This window comes from Sorex araneus, chromosome 5 (genome assembly GCF_027595985.1).
Source record: "Sorex araneus isolate mSorAra2 chromosome 5, mSorAra2.pri, whole genome shotgun sequence".
Lineage (NCBI taxonomy): Eukaryota > Metazoa > Chordata > Mammalia > Eulipotyphla > Soricidae > Sorex > Sorex araneus.
Window position 1 is genome coordinate 120832623 of NC_073306.1, and position 15804 is coordinate 120848426.

Consider the following 15804-nt stretch of genomic DNA (forward strand, 5'->3'; position numbering starts at 1 on the left):
ACCATATGGGATGCTGGGAATTGAACCCGGGTCGGCCGCATGCAAGGCAAACGCCCTACCCGCTGTGCTATGGCTCCAGCCCCTAAAATAAATTCTTAAAAAAAATGATTCGATTAAAGAGGTTTTTTTTGACATAAAGTATTTCAACCAACACCTATGAGATGGGAAGAACAAGGGTCAAGATTCACAGAAGAGGGTTCTGGAAAGAGTCAGCGAACAGCCTGGAGTGGAGCTGGGGGAACGGAAGCCCAGGGAAAAGCGAGCAGAAGAGAGAAGTGACATTCAGGGCTGGGGCCTCTGTTCCTCTTCCTCCTGCCCTTCCTTGGAAGGCAGCCAGCAGCAGCAGGCAGGCGGCAGGGGTTTGGCAGGGGGCTTCGCTCCGGGAGACTGTGCCGTCTCTAGGCTACCAGGGAAAGAGGTGAGAGGCCGGAACCCTGGCGAGGCCGAGTCTCTGGAGAAGGTCAGGCTCACCCTTTCCCTGGAAAATCACTTCTCCAACACACCCCCACTCTGGGAGCTCGTAGAGGAGAGGCTGGAAGGTGGGGCTCCCAAGAGGAGGAGCCCAGGGAAGACTCGGCCTGGCAGTGGCTCAGCAGGGCATTCAAACTAGGATGTTGGTCAAGGGGCATAACCCCTCTTACGAGTGTCATTTCGGAATCTGGAAAAGGATAATCGTGGGAATTCACGCTGAGGAGCTGACATAGGGCCCCGATCTCTCTCCCTAACGCCACTACTGCACTGATGAGAGTTATAATTATCAGCCCGGGCCTGCCCGGGAACCCTCGAGAAGAGGATGCCTCACCCGGGAGTTCTGAGAGCCCGGCAAATGCTCCTCAGACTGGTCTCCCCAAGAGGCCTGCAGCAAGGCAGGGTACGGAGGGAGTCTCCAAAAAGCGGGCTTTGCTTTGAGGACAGCTCTGGCCAATTTACTGTCTCGGTCTCTATTTTACAGGGACGGAACAGTCACAAAAGTGACGCCCTAGGAGGCTTTCCAAGATCCGTTTGACCTTGAACTCTTCTCTGGTCTACCCAGCCCAATATCTGAAGTCCTGTCCCGATGCCCGGGCAGGCCAGGGCGTGTCTGTGGCCTTTCCACGGCCGCCCAGCCAGCATGTGCTCACCTTGAACCCCCCTGCCCTGGAAGTCTTTCTCCAGGACAGAGACTAGCTGTCTTCACCTTGATACCTACAGGCCAAACTGCACCCCCGCCGGCTTTCAGAGCAGAATGGAGACTGGACAGGCTCATCTGTCACTCGGGGGAGCACTCCTAAATTCTTTCCTCTTTTCTGAGCAGTTACCCTTCAGAGCCCCCCCGGGGGGGGGGACCCTTCTCTGGCCCTGCCCACCGCTATTCCTTGCAGTCTGCATTCCTTCCGTCGTCCTTCTCAGCATCCCCTCCTTACCCAGCCTCCTCTTTCTCTCCCCTACCCCGGCTCGCCACCCTCACTCCTGGGATCCACTTTCCCTGCTTCTTGATGGCCCGGGATGACCCAGACCTGGTCACAGAGTGCTGCTCTCATCACTCAAACACTACGTGGTTCCCTCCAGTAAGAATCCCTCCTGAAGGGGTCTGCACGGGCCCACCCTCTGTCCACCACATCCTGGTTGCGGATGGCTCCAGTCACTGGAAACGGTAGAGTTCTCAGGATCCAGTCTGGGGCCTGACACCAGCAGGTCAGTTGTAGACGCCCCTCAGAACTCCCTGCAAGCTTTCACTAGACTGCAGTCAGATATGGAGGACACCGTGCTTTCAGGCCAGTCTCTAGAAGCTCAGAAATGCTTCGCTAGGTGGTGAGACATGCCAAGAGCTCACTGCCATTTCACTACTTAAATATTACACCTGTCCTCAGGTCTGTCTGGACGTCAGCCCTCCCCAGCCTAGATCAGAGACTCCCCAGAAAGCACTCGAAACAACCCACAACGGCATTATTAAATGTTTTCTATTTATGGGGTTATTTGCCACATATCATCTCCTTTCTCTGTGCCCTGGACAATACCCTGGTGACACGGGCTGTCCACCTTGTCCACTGCAGGATTCCAAAGTCCAGCTCTATGTGGGATCCTGACAGGCCCCAGGGACTGAGTAGGAAGGCCGAGGAAGGCTGCCGAGTGCCAGCACCGGCTCTTGACAGAGGCTGAGGAAAGCGCTCCAGCACGCTAGCCATCGGCCTCGAGTCGGGGGACTGGAGCTGCCCACAGGCACAAGAAAGGCTGAAGAACGTGGCTGCAGACAGGCAGGCCTGCAGGGCTGGGGACATCTAAGTAGTCTTCATGATGGGAGCATACTGGGGCTATTATGGGCACAGGGATAAATCATAAAGCACACGCAGGCTCGTCTGCCCAGGCACTATTGCCTTCCCCAACCTCAGCCACTGTCCTCAAGGCAGGGGGACTGTGAGTGCTCCTAATGTGGCCTTCATGCTCCACGGCACAGCAATTCCAGTGACCCTAATAAGGCTGCGCAGCCCCCAGTCTCAGGAGTCCACACTAGATGCCAGTGATCGGTGGAACGGCAGGGTGTGGCTGTCTGCGGCGGCCCACTCTTCTCCAGAAGGGCTTGCCTTGGCTAGGGACACCCTGCTGGGCAGCAGCAAGCTGAACTAATGGTCACTTTGGGAGAGAGCAGATAGCCGGTCCCCGCTGGAAAGGGCCACCAAGCTTTGGGAACAAGGCCTGGCCTGAGATAGAAAGCGGCTTTCTGGAGGAGAGCAAAATAAGCAATAATCTGGGCTTCATGTATCGTCCAGGAGCCTCCCTGGGAGAGAAGGCCCACAAAAGCCTTCTGTTTTTGGAACATGCACTCGTCTATTTTCCTAAGTCTTCCTGTTAGGCTAGAATCAGGCCTGGGTCTTGCCCCTGAAGGCCCCAGCAAGCCTACACAGGGGCTGAGTTATCTGTTGAACAAAAAAACATCCTTCTCACCAGTCATTCCTCCATTTGACTCTGCTGACCCATGAAAAAGTATCGAGACACTCAGAAAAGGCGAATTCCGAGATAAAAAACACGAGTCAGACTGGAAAAATACTCAGTGGATAGAATCAAAAAAGCAGATTCTTGGAAAAGAAATTTAAAATGGACCTATCTTAAACAAATTTTGGTTAGGAAATGAGAAAACGCTAATAAGCACCATCAGGAGTGGAAAAAAAGGGGACAGACTATTGGCAATGGGGAGATTTTCAAGGGCAATAGGAAACTGCACCAAACTCTGTAGCAAGAAGTTAAAAGTCTAGGTAAAACAGGTGAATTTGTGTAAAATATTCCAAGTCTTCTTCCACGTGTTGTCTCAGTAGCCTGGACCTGGGGCAGGCAGTGCTTCAGCTATGCTTTCTAGAAGTAGGAGACTTAGGAACATCCAGCATAGGGCCCTCAAAGGACATGCTCTGTATCAAGAGGTCATGGCCACGTACACATTGATGACACAGAACTGCCCTGTCCTGGCATTTCTAGCCAGGGTTTTAAGTTCCCTGGTCGGACAACCAGCCTTAATTATTTTTCCACTTGCAATGCCATAAGGGGTTTCACTTTATTTTTACTTCAAAAGCAGTCCCATAAAAATCCTTGATGATTAGAGCTCCAGCTGTCTTAAGTTGTTTGTCAAGGGATCAGTTACTCAAATGTCCTATGGAGGGAAACAGTTTCAGGCGAGGAGCCACGGAAGCTGAGAAAAGCAAATGCTTCATCTCTGAAAACTTTCAGGCTCCCTCCTGTTCCCTGCCCGGCCTCCCTCCCCCAACCCAACCAGCTGCTCTCCCAAGAGCAGATCAAATTTTCGGGCCGAGGTCCTCTGGCGCCAAGGACTCGGCCCCAACATGCTACCCCCTGCCCCCCACCAACTTAGAAACCCAACACCACAACCCAAACAGACTACAGCCATATAAAACCACAAAGCAAAGTTTATAAAGCTTTATTAAACATTTCAAACAGCTGTGCAACGAACACACCAGAAATAGAAGCTCGAGAATAGCAGTCCAAATGTTCCACAAGTGTGGCCTCAAGGCCCCATTCCCTACATGGGCTGCCTCCAGTTCTGTCCTGGGCCTGGCCCACCTCCCGTCCTGGTCAGGCCACAGAAGGATGGATGGTTCCGACTGGAGGGACAATCATGCTGCTCCCAGGGGCAGGGGCCAGGAGAGAGTCTCGTTTCCCAACACTTGCTACTGAAGCGCAGAACCAGAAAAATGCAAGTGACAGTCACAAAGTCTTCCTGTGTGTTCTTCATGGGGTACAGTCTCTACGCGCAGGAATGGAGAAGCTCCTGGCATGAGGATGACGGCCACTGCTGCCCTCTGTCTTGTCTAAACCACCTCGGAGTCCAGTGTGCTGGTCACGCTGCAATTCCCATGCTAAATAAAACTGGAGCAGCACCTACTAGAGCTACTCATCACTACACCTCAAAAATCAGAACACACTCCATAAAGCTTCTTCAAAAGGAAAACACGTGTATTTATACACACACGCGCGCACACACACACACGTCCACACACACAGCACACCAAAATATATCCAAAACCTTTCAAGGGGAGTATGGCCATTATGAAACGCACAAATCCACTCCCATTCACTCAGCTGGGGACTGCCAGGTCTACAGAACACAGCACACCTCAACCCTGCAGAGCATGCATGGGAGACAAGGAGGCCCCTCCTGCGGCCAGTCGAGAGCAGCAGAAGGAAGGGCAAAGGAAGCGAGGCGGGGCTGGTGAGCAAGACCCCAGGCCTCAGGTAAAAAGAGCAACATGTACCTGTTGCTTCTTAAAACAAAGTGGAGAAAACACTGGAGGTTTCAGGGCAGCAAACAGTCAAGACAGGTTTCTGTCTGGCCTGTGGAATAGGGAAGGGATGAAAAAGCAAGGCTCTCGGCATCGGCAATCTCTTTAAACTAGAGATAAGTGCAAAAATGAGCCCTGTCTTGGACAGGTGCTCCCCCAAAAAGGAAAAGGGTAGGAGAGGGGCAAAAAGGAGCTGGTAATATTCTGGGAAGGGTGGGACCTGACCAGGACGGGTCCCAGAGGGACAATGAGACTGGCATTTCCTTTGTCCAGGTCACGCCGGAGTGGCTGACAAGGACAAGCGAAGATTCCTCACATGACTGGTGCAAGGAGGGTGGCCATCCTGCCAGCTGGGGATGGAGATAGGGACAGAACACACACAACCACAAGACCACCCACGGCTATAGGACTCTACTATAAAAGCACCAGTCAGTGCCTTTATTCACATTATAAGGATAAAACATCACAGGCCAAAATGGCACCGTCAGGAATGTGGCACCCGCAGATCTGCGGGATTTGAAACTCCAATGCGTTATGACCTATGTCAATGCCTCCCCTCCCGTCTTCTGCTTCCTTAGAAGTTAACTGGGCTGTTAGGTGCCCACAACACCAGGGTCATGTGCTGATTCCGGAAGCGGGGAATCAGAACAGTGGTACAGGAAACAGTTTCCCCAGCAACTATAGCAGATGAGAAACAGGGCGGCCAGGAAAACCAAGGCACAGATTGTGCAAGGCTTCCGCTCCAGGAGGAAGCTGAGCAGGTAGAAGCCCATGAACATGGAGTGGCTGAACCACAGGGCGGGGTTGAGGGGCTTGGGGATGAGGAGGACGGGCAGCAGCCACTGGAGGCAATACATGATCTCTGCTGGGCAGGGCCTTCTCCAAGGCCGCCGGGCGCCGCTGCAGGAACCGACCTAATGGGAGGCAGCGGCTGCAGGCGGCTGCCCTCCGCTTTCTTCACCCCTCACTCTCCAGGAGCTGAGCCGCTGTGCTCTCTGGCTGTCAGCCTGGGATCACCAAGGCAGCAAGGATCCTGGAGAGAAAAGTCAACACAACAGACAAACAGACAAGAAACAGACAGACAGAAACAAAAAACAAACAAACAAACAAAAAACAGGAACAGAATGTATACTTATTTGGGAAAATGGTTAACAACAGCAAATGTGAATGCCCATTCCTCCCTGCCCGCCCGGGGAAGTCTCCTCTCCAAGTCTCCAGGGCATCTCCGGGGAGAGGGAGAGGGAGAGGGCTTCTCCGCAGGGTCGGCACGGGGCCCTGGCATAGCCTGGGCTCTGCCCGGCAGAGATCATGTATCGCCTCCTGGGGCTGCGGCCCGTCCTCAAGGGCCCAGACCTCACAACACCGCCCTGTGGTTGCCACCTGAGGGCTGCGGGCTCTGTGCTGTGCCCCCCCCCCCAAAGTAAAGCCTGGGCTCTGTATCCAGTGTTCCACAGCAGTGCTGGGTGGAGAGTTCAGGCAGCGGGCAACACCCTGCCAGCACCAGGCCACATGCTCTGGGAAGCCACAGCAGCCACCACCACCAACTATTTAGTGTTGCCTGGCCTGAATCTGCCCTTTTCAAGTAATATAAAGATTCTGGTGTATTTTGCTAAAACTGGCTAACTTCCTCGAAAGTCAGTGGGGGGAACATGTCACCGTGATATTTTGTCCCAAACTGGTCTCCCTTGGATCACTAACTCTCTCCATCTGCTGCTGGCACTCTACAAAACCTGACCTCTATGAGCTTTTAGTCTACATTAATTTTCTATTCACATAGGAGCAAATGCAAGTTGGTTCAGGTGCCCGAGTTTGCCAGAGAGAGGAGCTTAGTAGCAGAGGGGCCTTGCCGATTGGTCTTCCCACCTCTCTGGAAGCCGGTGCCTCGGCGGCCAGAACCCTCTGGTGGCGGGAGCAAAATCCCGCTCCAGGCTCCCGCCATCCCGCAAGGAAAGAACCGCGCCAGATGAAAAACTACCAGAGTTCGGGGGAAAGGGAGCAGAAGACGGAGGCTGAAACTCACCTGCCCAACATCAACCTATCCTAGGGCGCACCCCGACCCCTTTCGGGGAGAGCGCATCCCGTCCCGCATCCCGTCCCCGCCGAGCACAAAGGCGGCAAACCCCTGCAGATCCCGCCCCGGCAGTGTTCCGCGGGCGGAAGACCGTCGGGCCCGAGATCGGTGCCCGAAGCCCGGCTCCAGCTCTGCTGTCCGGGCGCCGCGGCCGAAGTTGGAGCCGCTGTGAGAAGCGGGACAGGGAGACCCCGGGAAAGGCTGCGCGCACGGCTCCGGGAGACCCGGGGAAGGCTGCGCGCACTGGCACGGGGAAGCCCAGGGCGCGGAGACTTAAAAGAAAGCGCCGAGCAGGGCTGGGAAAGCCAAGGCTCCTACAAGGGGCAGTTTTCCCCGCTGCGGGGCAAATCTCCCTCCCTAAACTTCCATCCGGCTCCGAGACGGGACACGGGGTTCGGCGAGCGGTTCTGCGCCGAAGCGCACACCCCGACCCGCGAATCTTTGTGCGACTCAGTCGTTGCAGCTTTTCTCCGTTGAATAGAGTCCGCACGGCGGAATCTTCTGGAAGAGGGGGGCCACAGGGGGACTTCGGAGGCGGGGGTCAGTGTGGAAAGAGCGGGGGGATGGTTTTCCCCCACGTCCCTCCTGGCGAATGAGGAGTCGCCCCCGTGCCCCCTCCTCTCGGACCCTCCCGCGCGCGCATGCGCACTCGGACCGCGGCAGCTACTTAAGGCGCAGCCCGGGCGGCTGCGGCAGTGCGCCCAGCCGCGGACTCGGAACCCATCGCCTCGGGTAGCCCTCGCTCTCCGCGCCCACCCGGCACCACTCTCGGAACCATGGCGGCAGTGGCGGCGGCCTCGGCGGAGCTGCTCATCATCGGCTGGTACATCTTTCGCGTGCTGCTGCAGGTAAGCGGGGCCGGGGGCAGAGGGGCCCGAGGTGCGCGCCCGCTACCCGCCTCCCGCCCGCGCCCCCTGCGCACACAGACCCTACCCACCGCGCTCGCGCCAACCCGGCTGCCCGGCCGGGAACAAAGAGTTGGGGCGCGGCGGGCGCCAGCCGCGGACTCTCGGCAAGGCTCTGGGCGACCAACGTGGTAAGGAAAACCCGCTACACCCAGACTCAAGCCCTGGAGGGAGGTGGGGCACTTGTTTTATGAAAGGATGCGGTAGCAGAGAGAGATGGAGAGGAAGAGAGAGAAAGAGAATTTAATTGTGCATTGTGGGGAAATTTGCGTTTTAAATATAGCACTATGGGGATGGGCCAAAAAATAAGTTTTAATAAGGTAGGCAAGAAAAATAACGCCACAAAGGAGAGAAAAAGTGATTCACTGGGGGAAAACGAATTAGAGAAAATGCGCATTGCAGGAAAAAATAAATCAAAAACACTCGACAGAAAAAAATTGAATTAGATAAAAAGCGCAATGCAGAAAAATTTAGACAAAGGAGCTAACAACGAAAAATCGGATAAAAGCACTTTGAAGAAAACGAGAGGTTAAAAGATTGATTTTCAGGGGGGGGAAATGATAGAACAAGGCTCGCCCAAGTAAAGGAAATTGCGTTAAAAAAAATCAAATAGAGGTAAAGCGCTTTGTAATATTAAAAAAAAAAAAGAAATCGAAGAAAAACGCTTTGCCCGTTGAAATCATTTTCCCTAAAAGCTCCCCTCTGCAGGAAGAATTCCCTGCTAAAGGGATTCCCGTGCCAAAAGAATCGCGTATTTCCTTCAAGGTGTTCCTGGAATGCTGCATTTACTGGGTAGGATTCGCTTTTCGAAATACTCCAGGGACACAGCCCATTGCGAGAAGTGAGGTATAACCTAAGTTGTGGGTCCAATCAGCTTGCCGCCATGCAGCCCTCAGCACAGTTGGAAAAGCTCCAGCTGCCCTGACTCGTGGACGAGCAGCACCCGCTGGCCGCCTTTCCGCCCACTGGCCTGGCGGGCGGGGGCGGCTCGGGGGCGGGCCGGGGCGGGCAGGGCCGCACACGCACACACGCGCCCCGGGGAACCCCGTGTAAGGGCGCTCCTGCGTCTCTCGCCGCAGGTGCTCAGGTACTCCCTGCAGAAGCTGGCCTACACCGTGTCGCGGACCGGGCGGCAGGTGCTGGGAGAGCACCGGCAGCGAGCCCCCCACTGAGACCCCAGCCCCCAGCCCTGGGCGGCCGTGTCACCAGGTGCTCCTGTGCCTCTCGGCCAGCATGGGAGCCCGTGCCGCACAGGAATGGGGTGGCCCCAGTGCTCGCTCGCCAGAGGAGCACTTGCCAAGGTCAGTGAGGGCCCGAGTGGCCCCCGGAGAAGCAGCACCGATAACGACACCACCAGACCCCTTCCGAACCCCTTCACACCGGTCCCACTGCCGGGCGGGGTAGAGGGGGCGGGGGGATGGGAGGAGCAGCCCCCAAGATCTGGGGCATAGGCACAGGCACCGCATTCTGATCTGGACCAAGTCGGGACGGCGCCACCCTGCCTGCAGCCGGGCCATGCCAGCGGGCCCCATCAGAGACCCAGACGACCAGCCATCAGGCGGGACATTCCAGCAGCAGCAGCAGCAGCAGCAGCAGCTCTGAAGCCTTCACCCGGCGGCCCAGTGCCTGTGTGGCGGGACTGGGGGCTCACGGAGGGCGGAGATGGGGCCCTCTCAGTGTCCCCTGCCTACAGCACATTCATTCCAGCCTTTGCTGCCTTTGCTCCCTCTATTCCCCTTGGCCCCTCGATTCCCCTCCCCCTCACTGCCCCCAACCGCCCCTACTGAAGAAATGTCACTCAATTGGAACCTACCCTGGCAGTGAACTAACCCATCCTTACTAAACTTACGAACCACTTCCTCCCAGCCCCCCCCTCACTGATCTTGCTTTTCCCTGGTCTCACGCAGTTGTGGTCAATGTTGTGGTAATGGCTAACCGTACTGACTGTGTAAGTGTGCATTAGTTGTGTCTCCCCGGCTAGACTGTAAGCTCCTGGAGGACAGGGACCACCTCTACAAAAAATAAAAAACCGTGCCTCCCCCATCTCGCACAGTGTCCTGGACCCTGCGGGGTGGTGAAGGTACAAAAAAAAAAAAAAAAAAAAAACACCAAACTCTCGTGACTTCTTTTTCGGCTTCGACCAGACCACACACTTCAAAGCCTGGGCTGGTGTGCCCCTGGAGGAGTGGGCACACTGCTAAAGGGAAAGTGGGACCCCTCAAAAACCCAAGTTCTGTCTCCTTCAGCACTGTCCTGAGATAAAGGACCCTTTCCCTTGTCCTGGCCCTGCATGTACAAGGAACCAGGAGAGGAGAGGTGTGATGTGAGCCTCTCGCCTGCACTCCAGCCACTTGTCACCTCCCCCAGCCACTCTAAGAGCATCCTGCTGGCCCTCTCCCCTGGCCCCCTTTCCTAGAGCCTCTGTCGCTTTCTCTCCTCCCCTCCTCTCCCAGCACTCACTTCCTTATTCTCCAGGGTGCTTACCAGGTCCCTGTCCGGGACTGTCCCCTGCCATCAAGTCAGGGTGGGCGCTGGGGTACCGCTCACTCCTGACTGCTCTGCTCTCCCTCTCAGCAGCAGTCGGGCTCCTTTTACATGGCTCAGCTGACAGCCTCCACAAATGGCCCCGCCGCCTGCTCCACCTCGTCTCAGCTTTATGTGCGCTTGTCACTCCACACCTGTTCTTGGGTCAACACCCAGGAGACAGCTGGAGGACCATAAATCTCTTTCTGCCACTTTCTCAAATCCCTTAGTCACAGTTGTCACAAACAAGTCCGGAGCACAAAGCAGCTCACCCTGGGCCTGATCAAGTTTCCCCCCAACTAAGCAAGCCACCCAACCCCCAGCACCTCTAGTGCCACACTGCCCCAACATACTGGGAAGCATCTGACATCACAGTGGCCATGAGCATTCAGGCCTGGGGTGTGCAGAATGGGTCTCCACCTTCCAAAAGCAGAACCGGCCTCCTGCCCCTGGGGACTCCTTAGCAGCCAACCCCTACACTTACTTCCAAGTCCTGATTTTTTGAGAGGGCAAGACGGGGAGTTCCTAGTTTCCTAACTAAATCCACTGAACCACGAACATCTTTGCACATGTTCTCAGTGAGGGCAGCCCTTCCCCCAGGGCCCCCTAAAGGTGTGCCCATGACTCTACGGTCCCCAATGCTATAACCTCAGTTCAGTTATCAGGGTCACAGTAGCAACCCCTGCCTCCCATGTCCCTTGCAGGCAGGGGACTGCTCACAGGTCAGGACTTTCAAGACAGTCTAGGTAAAGCCCATAACGGGCTTCCTGCATCCATCCAGGTCAGGACCTGGAAACAGCACAGTAAGGTGACACACTTCCAGGCAAGGGTCGCCCTGAGGTCTCCAGATGCATGAGAGGGACATGAGAATATCCAGGCATACCCCAGCCCTAAACTCTCAAATTCTCACCACAAACACAACCCACCAGAGAAGACAAAAGGAACACGTTTCAATTTCTATTCCTTCATAATGTCTAGATGCCTGAAACACAAACACATCTTTTTGGCATAAATGTTCCCAGGGGCTGGAGAGATAGGACAGTGGGTAGGGCGCTTACCTGGCATGTAGCCAACCCAAGTCTGATCCTCAGCACCCCATATGGTCCCCCAAGCCCTTTCAGGAGTGATCCCTGAGTGCAGAGCCAGGAGGTCTGATGACTGCTGCATAACCCCCAAAATGAAAATATATAAAAAAATGTTTCCAGAAATGATCTCAACAAAACATTTTACTGAAATGCAGCAAGAATTGAGAATGGCCAGATTTTATTGCAATGTCCTGTTTCTCTAAACCCCCTTGACCACCCCTAATAAGGCCAAGGCCACAGCAGATAGTCTGTGAGGGGACGGAGTGGCTTTGGGGCTCTACAGCAACAGGTGTGACCCTCTGGAATGAATGGCCTGATAAGGCTGCTGCTTAGCAGAACTAGACGCGGTTAAGCTTCTCAGGTCCCAACTCTGAGGTGTGAGGTGTCCCTGGCACCTGCCATAGGAATGGGACCCAGTGAGGGAAGGAGAAGGGGCTTCTGACCCTTCAGCTGCAGCACAGCAATTTTTCACCCCAGGTGAGCAGGAAGCGGTTTCTGGGAGCAGATCATCTGCTAGATAGCTATTTCCACACTTCTTGCGTCTACTAAGGAACCAGCACCCTGAAAGTACAATTAATTCCAACTTTGCAGTCGGTCCTCCCCACCCCAAGAGGCTGAAATGTGCAGAAACTCCAGCACACACACACACACACACACACACACACACACACACACGCACATATACAAATTTCAGTCTCCTAAGTCTTTTCTCCAGGGCTTCCAGTAAATATGCAGGATCTCCAGGATCAAAACGGGACCAGAACAACCAACAAGTCTTTCCAGGGGAACTCAGGTTTCCTCAGGCCACAGACAGTGAGGACGACCCTTCCCCCTCCCCACTGAGCCTGCCCCGGCCCCCCAACCCCCCCTGCAGCAGGAGGCTGATGCTGGAGTCGCAGCATCACGGGGCGTCACGTGGACCAGGGGAGACCCACAGGGGCAGGCTTGAAATGGGATGCTGATGCGTGCTCCCGAGACAAGGACGGCAACAACAACAAACACCACCACCGCCACCACAAGGAACCAAGCGCACACCTCCAGATTCCTCTCTGAAGCCCCCTGCGACAGCAGTGGATGAAACTGGGGCGGCACCAACCAGACCACTGGTGCCAGATGCAGAATCGACCTGGTCACCGGAAACCCACCAGGGCATGTAAGTGGCACGCGCACGCATGTGTGTGTGTGTGTGTGTGTGTGAGTATGAGTGTGTGTGTGTGCGTTTCCCAAACTCTGATGTGCTTGACACTCACGAGTCTCCAAACACACAGACGAGCGCTAACCTGAGTTAGCACTCCGGCCGGAACTCGGAGTGGCCGTGTCGCGGGGGGGGGTGGGGGGGGGGTGGGGGGGGGCGGCACGGGAAGGCGGGTGGGCGGACAGGAGGCCCAGCGAGTGTCCCCCGTCCCCGGCGCCCCACCGGGGGGCCTCGGGGCGGGGGGCGCCCGGGCACGGGAGCCCAGACCCGGTGGGGAAGCCTGGGGGCGCGGGCGGCGGCCGAGCGTCCACGGAGCAGCCCGGACGCCGAGGCGCGGGCGGGAGACCCTCTGCGAGGCCATGGGTTGGGGAAGAAAAAGGGGGAAATAAAAGAGAAAAAAAGCCAGTGAAGCGCCGACGGGGCCCGGGGCGGGCCTCCGGGAAGTCGCGCCCCCAGTCCCGCGGGCAGCGGGGGCCGGCGCCGACCCCGGAAGCACGAGGGAGAAGCCAGGCCCCGACAGGGACCCCCGCCCCCCACAGGCCCCTGCGGCGGGGGGAGGTGGGGGGGGGAGAGAGAGAGAGAGAGAGAGAGAGAGACGAAGCAGGCGGTCACGTGGCCCCGGCGAGGGGCGGCCTCAGGGTTGCGGAAGAAGAACCCGAGCGAGGCACCGGCCGCCGCCTAAGGTGACCCCGCGGGGACAACATGGCGGTGCGGCCGCCCCGCGGGCCTGCTCTCGCCCCTCCCCGGGAGGCCGACGCCAAGGTACCTGCGAGCCCTGCCATGGCGCCGCCGCCACTGCCGCCGTCGCCGCCACCGGCCGCCTCCGCCTCAGCTCGCCAGCGCTGCCGCCGGAAGCTGGGGAGACGCCCCCTTCTTCTTCCAGTCGGGCCGCCCGAGGACCCCGCCCGGGCCGGGCTATCCGCCGCGAGCGCCTGTCCGCGCAACCCCCGCCGGGGGCCCTCCCCCCACGACGCCCCCTCTGATTCCGCCTCGGGGGTCGCTGGGAAGACTGGCTACCTGCCTGGGCGGGTTTCGGGGCGCGCCCGGGGCTTCGCGGCTGGAGAGATTCGAATCAGGCGCGGCGCGGACAGCCCCGCGGCGGGGCCCGGCCCCCTCCCGCATCTGCGGCGGGCGGTGAGCAGCACTCTGGGAGCGCCGGGCTGGCGGCCGTGGCGGCGCCGCCGCCGGGTGAGTCCCGCCGGGCGCCCGGAAGCCCCTCGCCGTCACGCCCCGGGCGCCCGAGCTCGGCGGGAGCGAAGGTCCGAGTCTGAACTTAGGACCCCGACCCGACTCGGCCCCGCCTCTCGCCCCCGGCGCCCGGCAGCCCACCCGCGCGGTCCGGCGCCCGGCTTCCTCCTGTGTGATGAAACGCCTACCTCACGGGCTGGCGGTGGCGGGCGCCCGGGGAGGGCTTTCGTGTCCACCTGGACACGTCCCGGGAGCGCTTCCTGGGCGCACGCGCCCCGCTCAAGTTTCAGGGGACCCCGTGGAGGGTGACACAGGTACTCTGCCGAGCTCCCGGAACCACCAGTCCGGTGGAGGAAGAGTCGGGGTGAGGAGGGCAGTCATCAAAGAACCGAGGTCGAGTAGGGGGGAATGACAAAGGGATCCGATGTAAACTTATTTGGGGGGGGGCGTGGAGAGGGCACACCCTGAACTGCTCAGGGATCACTCCTTTTTGTTTTTGTTTTGGGTCACACCCGGCTACGCACAGGGGTTACTCCTGGCTCATGCACTCGGGAATTACACCTGGCGGTGCTCTGGAGACCATATGGGATGCTGGGAATCGATCCCGGGTAGCAAATGCCCTACCTGCTGTGCTATCGCTCCAGCCTCTCTCACACTTTTATTTTCAGTACTCATTAAGGTTGCACACAGGATGCTGTGCACATCCTGTGCTGGGAATCGAACCCAGGTCAGCCGCGTGATAGGCAAATGCCCTACCCGCTGTGCTATTGCTCCAGCCCCGCAGGGATCACTCCTGATGGTGCTCAGGGGAACTTGTAGGGTGTCCGGATTGAGACTGGCAAGCGCCTTACTTCTGTACTGTCCGACCCAACGATGGTAACTTTATTATTTTTTTTTTCTTTTTTCGGGGGAGAGGGCCACACTCTGCAATGCTCAGGGCTTAGTCCTGCTCTGTGCTTAGGGATCACTCCTGGTGGAACTTTGCAACCATATGTGGGACTGGGGCTCAAACCCTGGTCAGCCACCTGCAACATGCCTCACCTATCCCTCAAAGCTACTATCCCAATGTGCACACTAGCCCCACGAAGTTCATTTTATTATTATTTATTATTTTTTTTTTTTGCCTGAAGTCTCAGGATTTTTCATTGTGACTGGGTTCTGGATGCAGAACCCAGAGACTATCTGGGTTCTAACGTCTATCTAAAAAGACTTTAGGTAGAAAGTCTTTTTAGCCACCAGCAGTTTAGGCTGAAGCTCATCCTTTCCATTCACTCAGGAAAACCCCCAACACCGTGAAACAAAGCAAAAGCACAATAACCAGAAACAGAGATGGAGTCAGTGAAATTAGATGAAACACAGAAATTGCATCTCAAAACAATAAGAGAGTCAGGAGAGGCCATCACTGGAGTTCAGAGACATCCGCTCACCAGCTGCTAAAGAGCCTCTTGGGAGAGACACACAGGAGGGACCCTTTCATCCATGGTGAAGCCTGTGTCCCCTGCCCTCCTGGTGGAGAGTCTCCATGTTCATATGGCACGAATCCACAACCTCCACTTTCTGACCAAAGAGCTAGTACTTGGGTGCCGGCCTGGCCACCACCACCTGGCAGGGGTAGGCCTTGTAGATTATAGCGGTCAGCATCAGCAGGTAGCTCAGGACGACCTGGAGCAGGTGTAGTGATGTCTGCACCGGGTGGCCAAGCCTCAGCAGCTGCTGCCAGGGCATGTCTGTGGGGCAGGTCATGCCTGGTCTTGGGAAAGGCGAGGACTGTGCAGGGCGCCCCTCCTAAACCTCACACAGAAGCTCACGAGCTCTCTCTCTCTCTCTCTCTTTTTTTTTTTTTTCTTTTTGGGTCACACCTGGCGATGCACAGGGGTTACTCCTGGCTCTGCACTCAGGAATTACTCCTGGCGGTGCTCAGGGGACCATATGGGATGCTGGGATTCGAACCCGGGTCGGCCTCATGCAAGGCAAACGCCCTACCCGCTGTGCTATCACGCCAGCCCCTCACGAGCTCTCTTGAGCCCTTCACAGCCCATCACTAGCAAAAACACAGCCATGAAAGCTGCGG

At 56.9% G+C, this 15804-nt stretch overlaps 2 protein-coding genes across 4 annotated transcripts; one reads left to right on the plus strand and one right to left on the minus strand.

Moving 5' to 3' along the window:
- Positions 1–3888: 3888 nt before the first annotated feature.
- BLCAP (BLCAP apoptosis inducing factor) lies at positions 3889–13466 on the minus strand. Its single transcript, XM_055139133.1, has 2 exons — positions 13312–13466; positions 3889–5799 (listed from the first exon to the last, which is right to left on the minus strand). The coding sequence occupies exon 2, from the start codon at positions 5621–5623 to the stop codon at positions 5360–5362; it is 264 nt and encodes an 87-aa protein (XP_054995108.1). The 5' UTR covers positions 5624–5799; positions 13312–13466; the 3' UTR covers positions 3889–5359.
- NNAT (neuronatin) lies at positions 5826–9845 on the plus strand. Of its 3 annotated transcripts, none has more exons than XM_055139134.1 (3): positions 5827–7685; positions 8508–8583; positions 8822–9845. In XM_055139134.1, exons 1-3 carry the CDS (start codon positions 7614–7616, stop codon positions 9049–9051), a joined length of 378 nt encoding a protein of 125 aa, XP_054995109.1. In that variant the 5' UTR covers positions 5827–7613; the 3' UTR covers positions 9052–9845. The 3 variants fall into 3 exon arrangements, with proteins under 3 accessions (XP_004612553.1, XP_054995109.1, XP_004612552.1); XM_004612495.2 differs by having other exon boundaries at positions 5837–7685; positions 8508–8588; positions 8822–9842; XM_004612496.2 differs by lacking the exon at positions 8508–8583 and having other exon boundaries at positions 5826–7685; positions 8822–9842.
- Positions 13467–15804: the final 2338 nt, after the last annotated feature.

What these genes read in the sequence shown, in the direction of transcription:
- BLCAP (XM_055139133.1), bottom strand. Translation starts at nt 5,623, where the DNA reads ATGTATTGCCTCCAGTGGCTGCTGCCCGTCCTCCTCATCCCCAAGCCC.
- NNAT (XM_055139134.1), top strand. Translation starts at nt 7,614, where the DNA reads ATGGCGGCAGTGGCGGCGGCCTCGGCGGAGCTGCTCATCATCGGCTGG. An exon ending in TCTTTCGCGTGCTGCTGCAG is followed by an intron (nt 7,686 to 8,507) that starts GTAAGCGGGGCC and finishes ATTTCCTTCAAG; the next exon opens with GTGTTCCTGGAATGCTGCAT. An exon ending in GACACAGCCCATTGCGAGAA is followed by an intron (nt 8,584 to 8,821) that starts GTGAGGTATAAC and finishes CTCTCGCCGCAG; the next exon opens with GTGCTCAGGTACTCCCTGCA.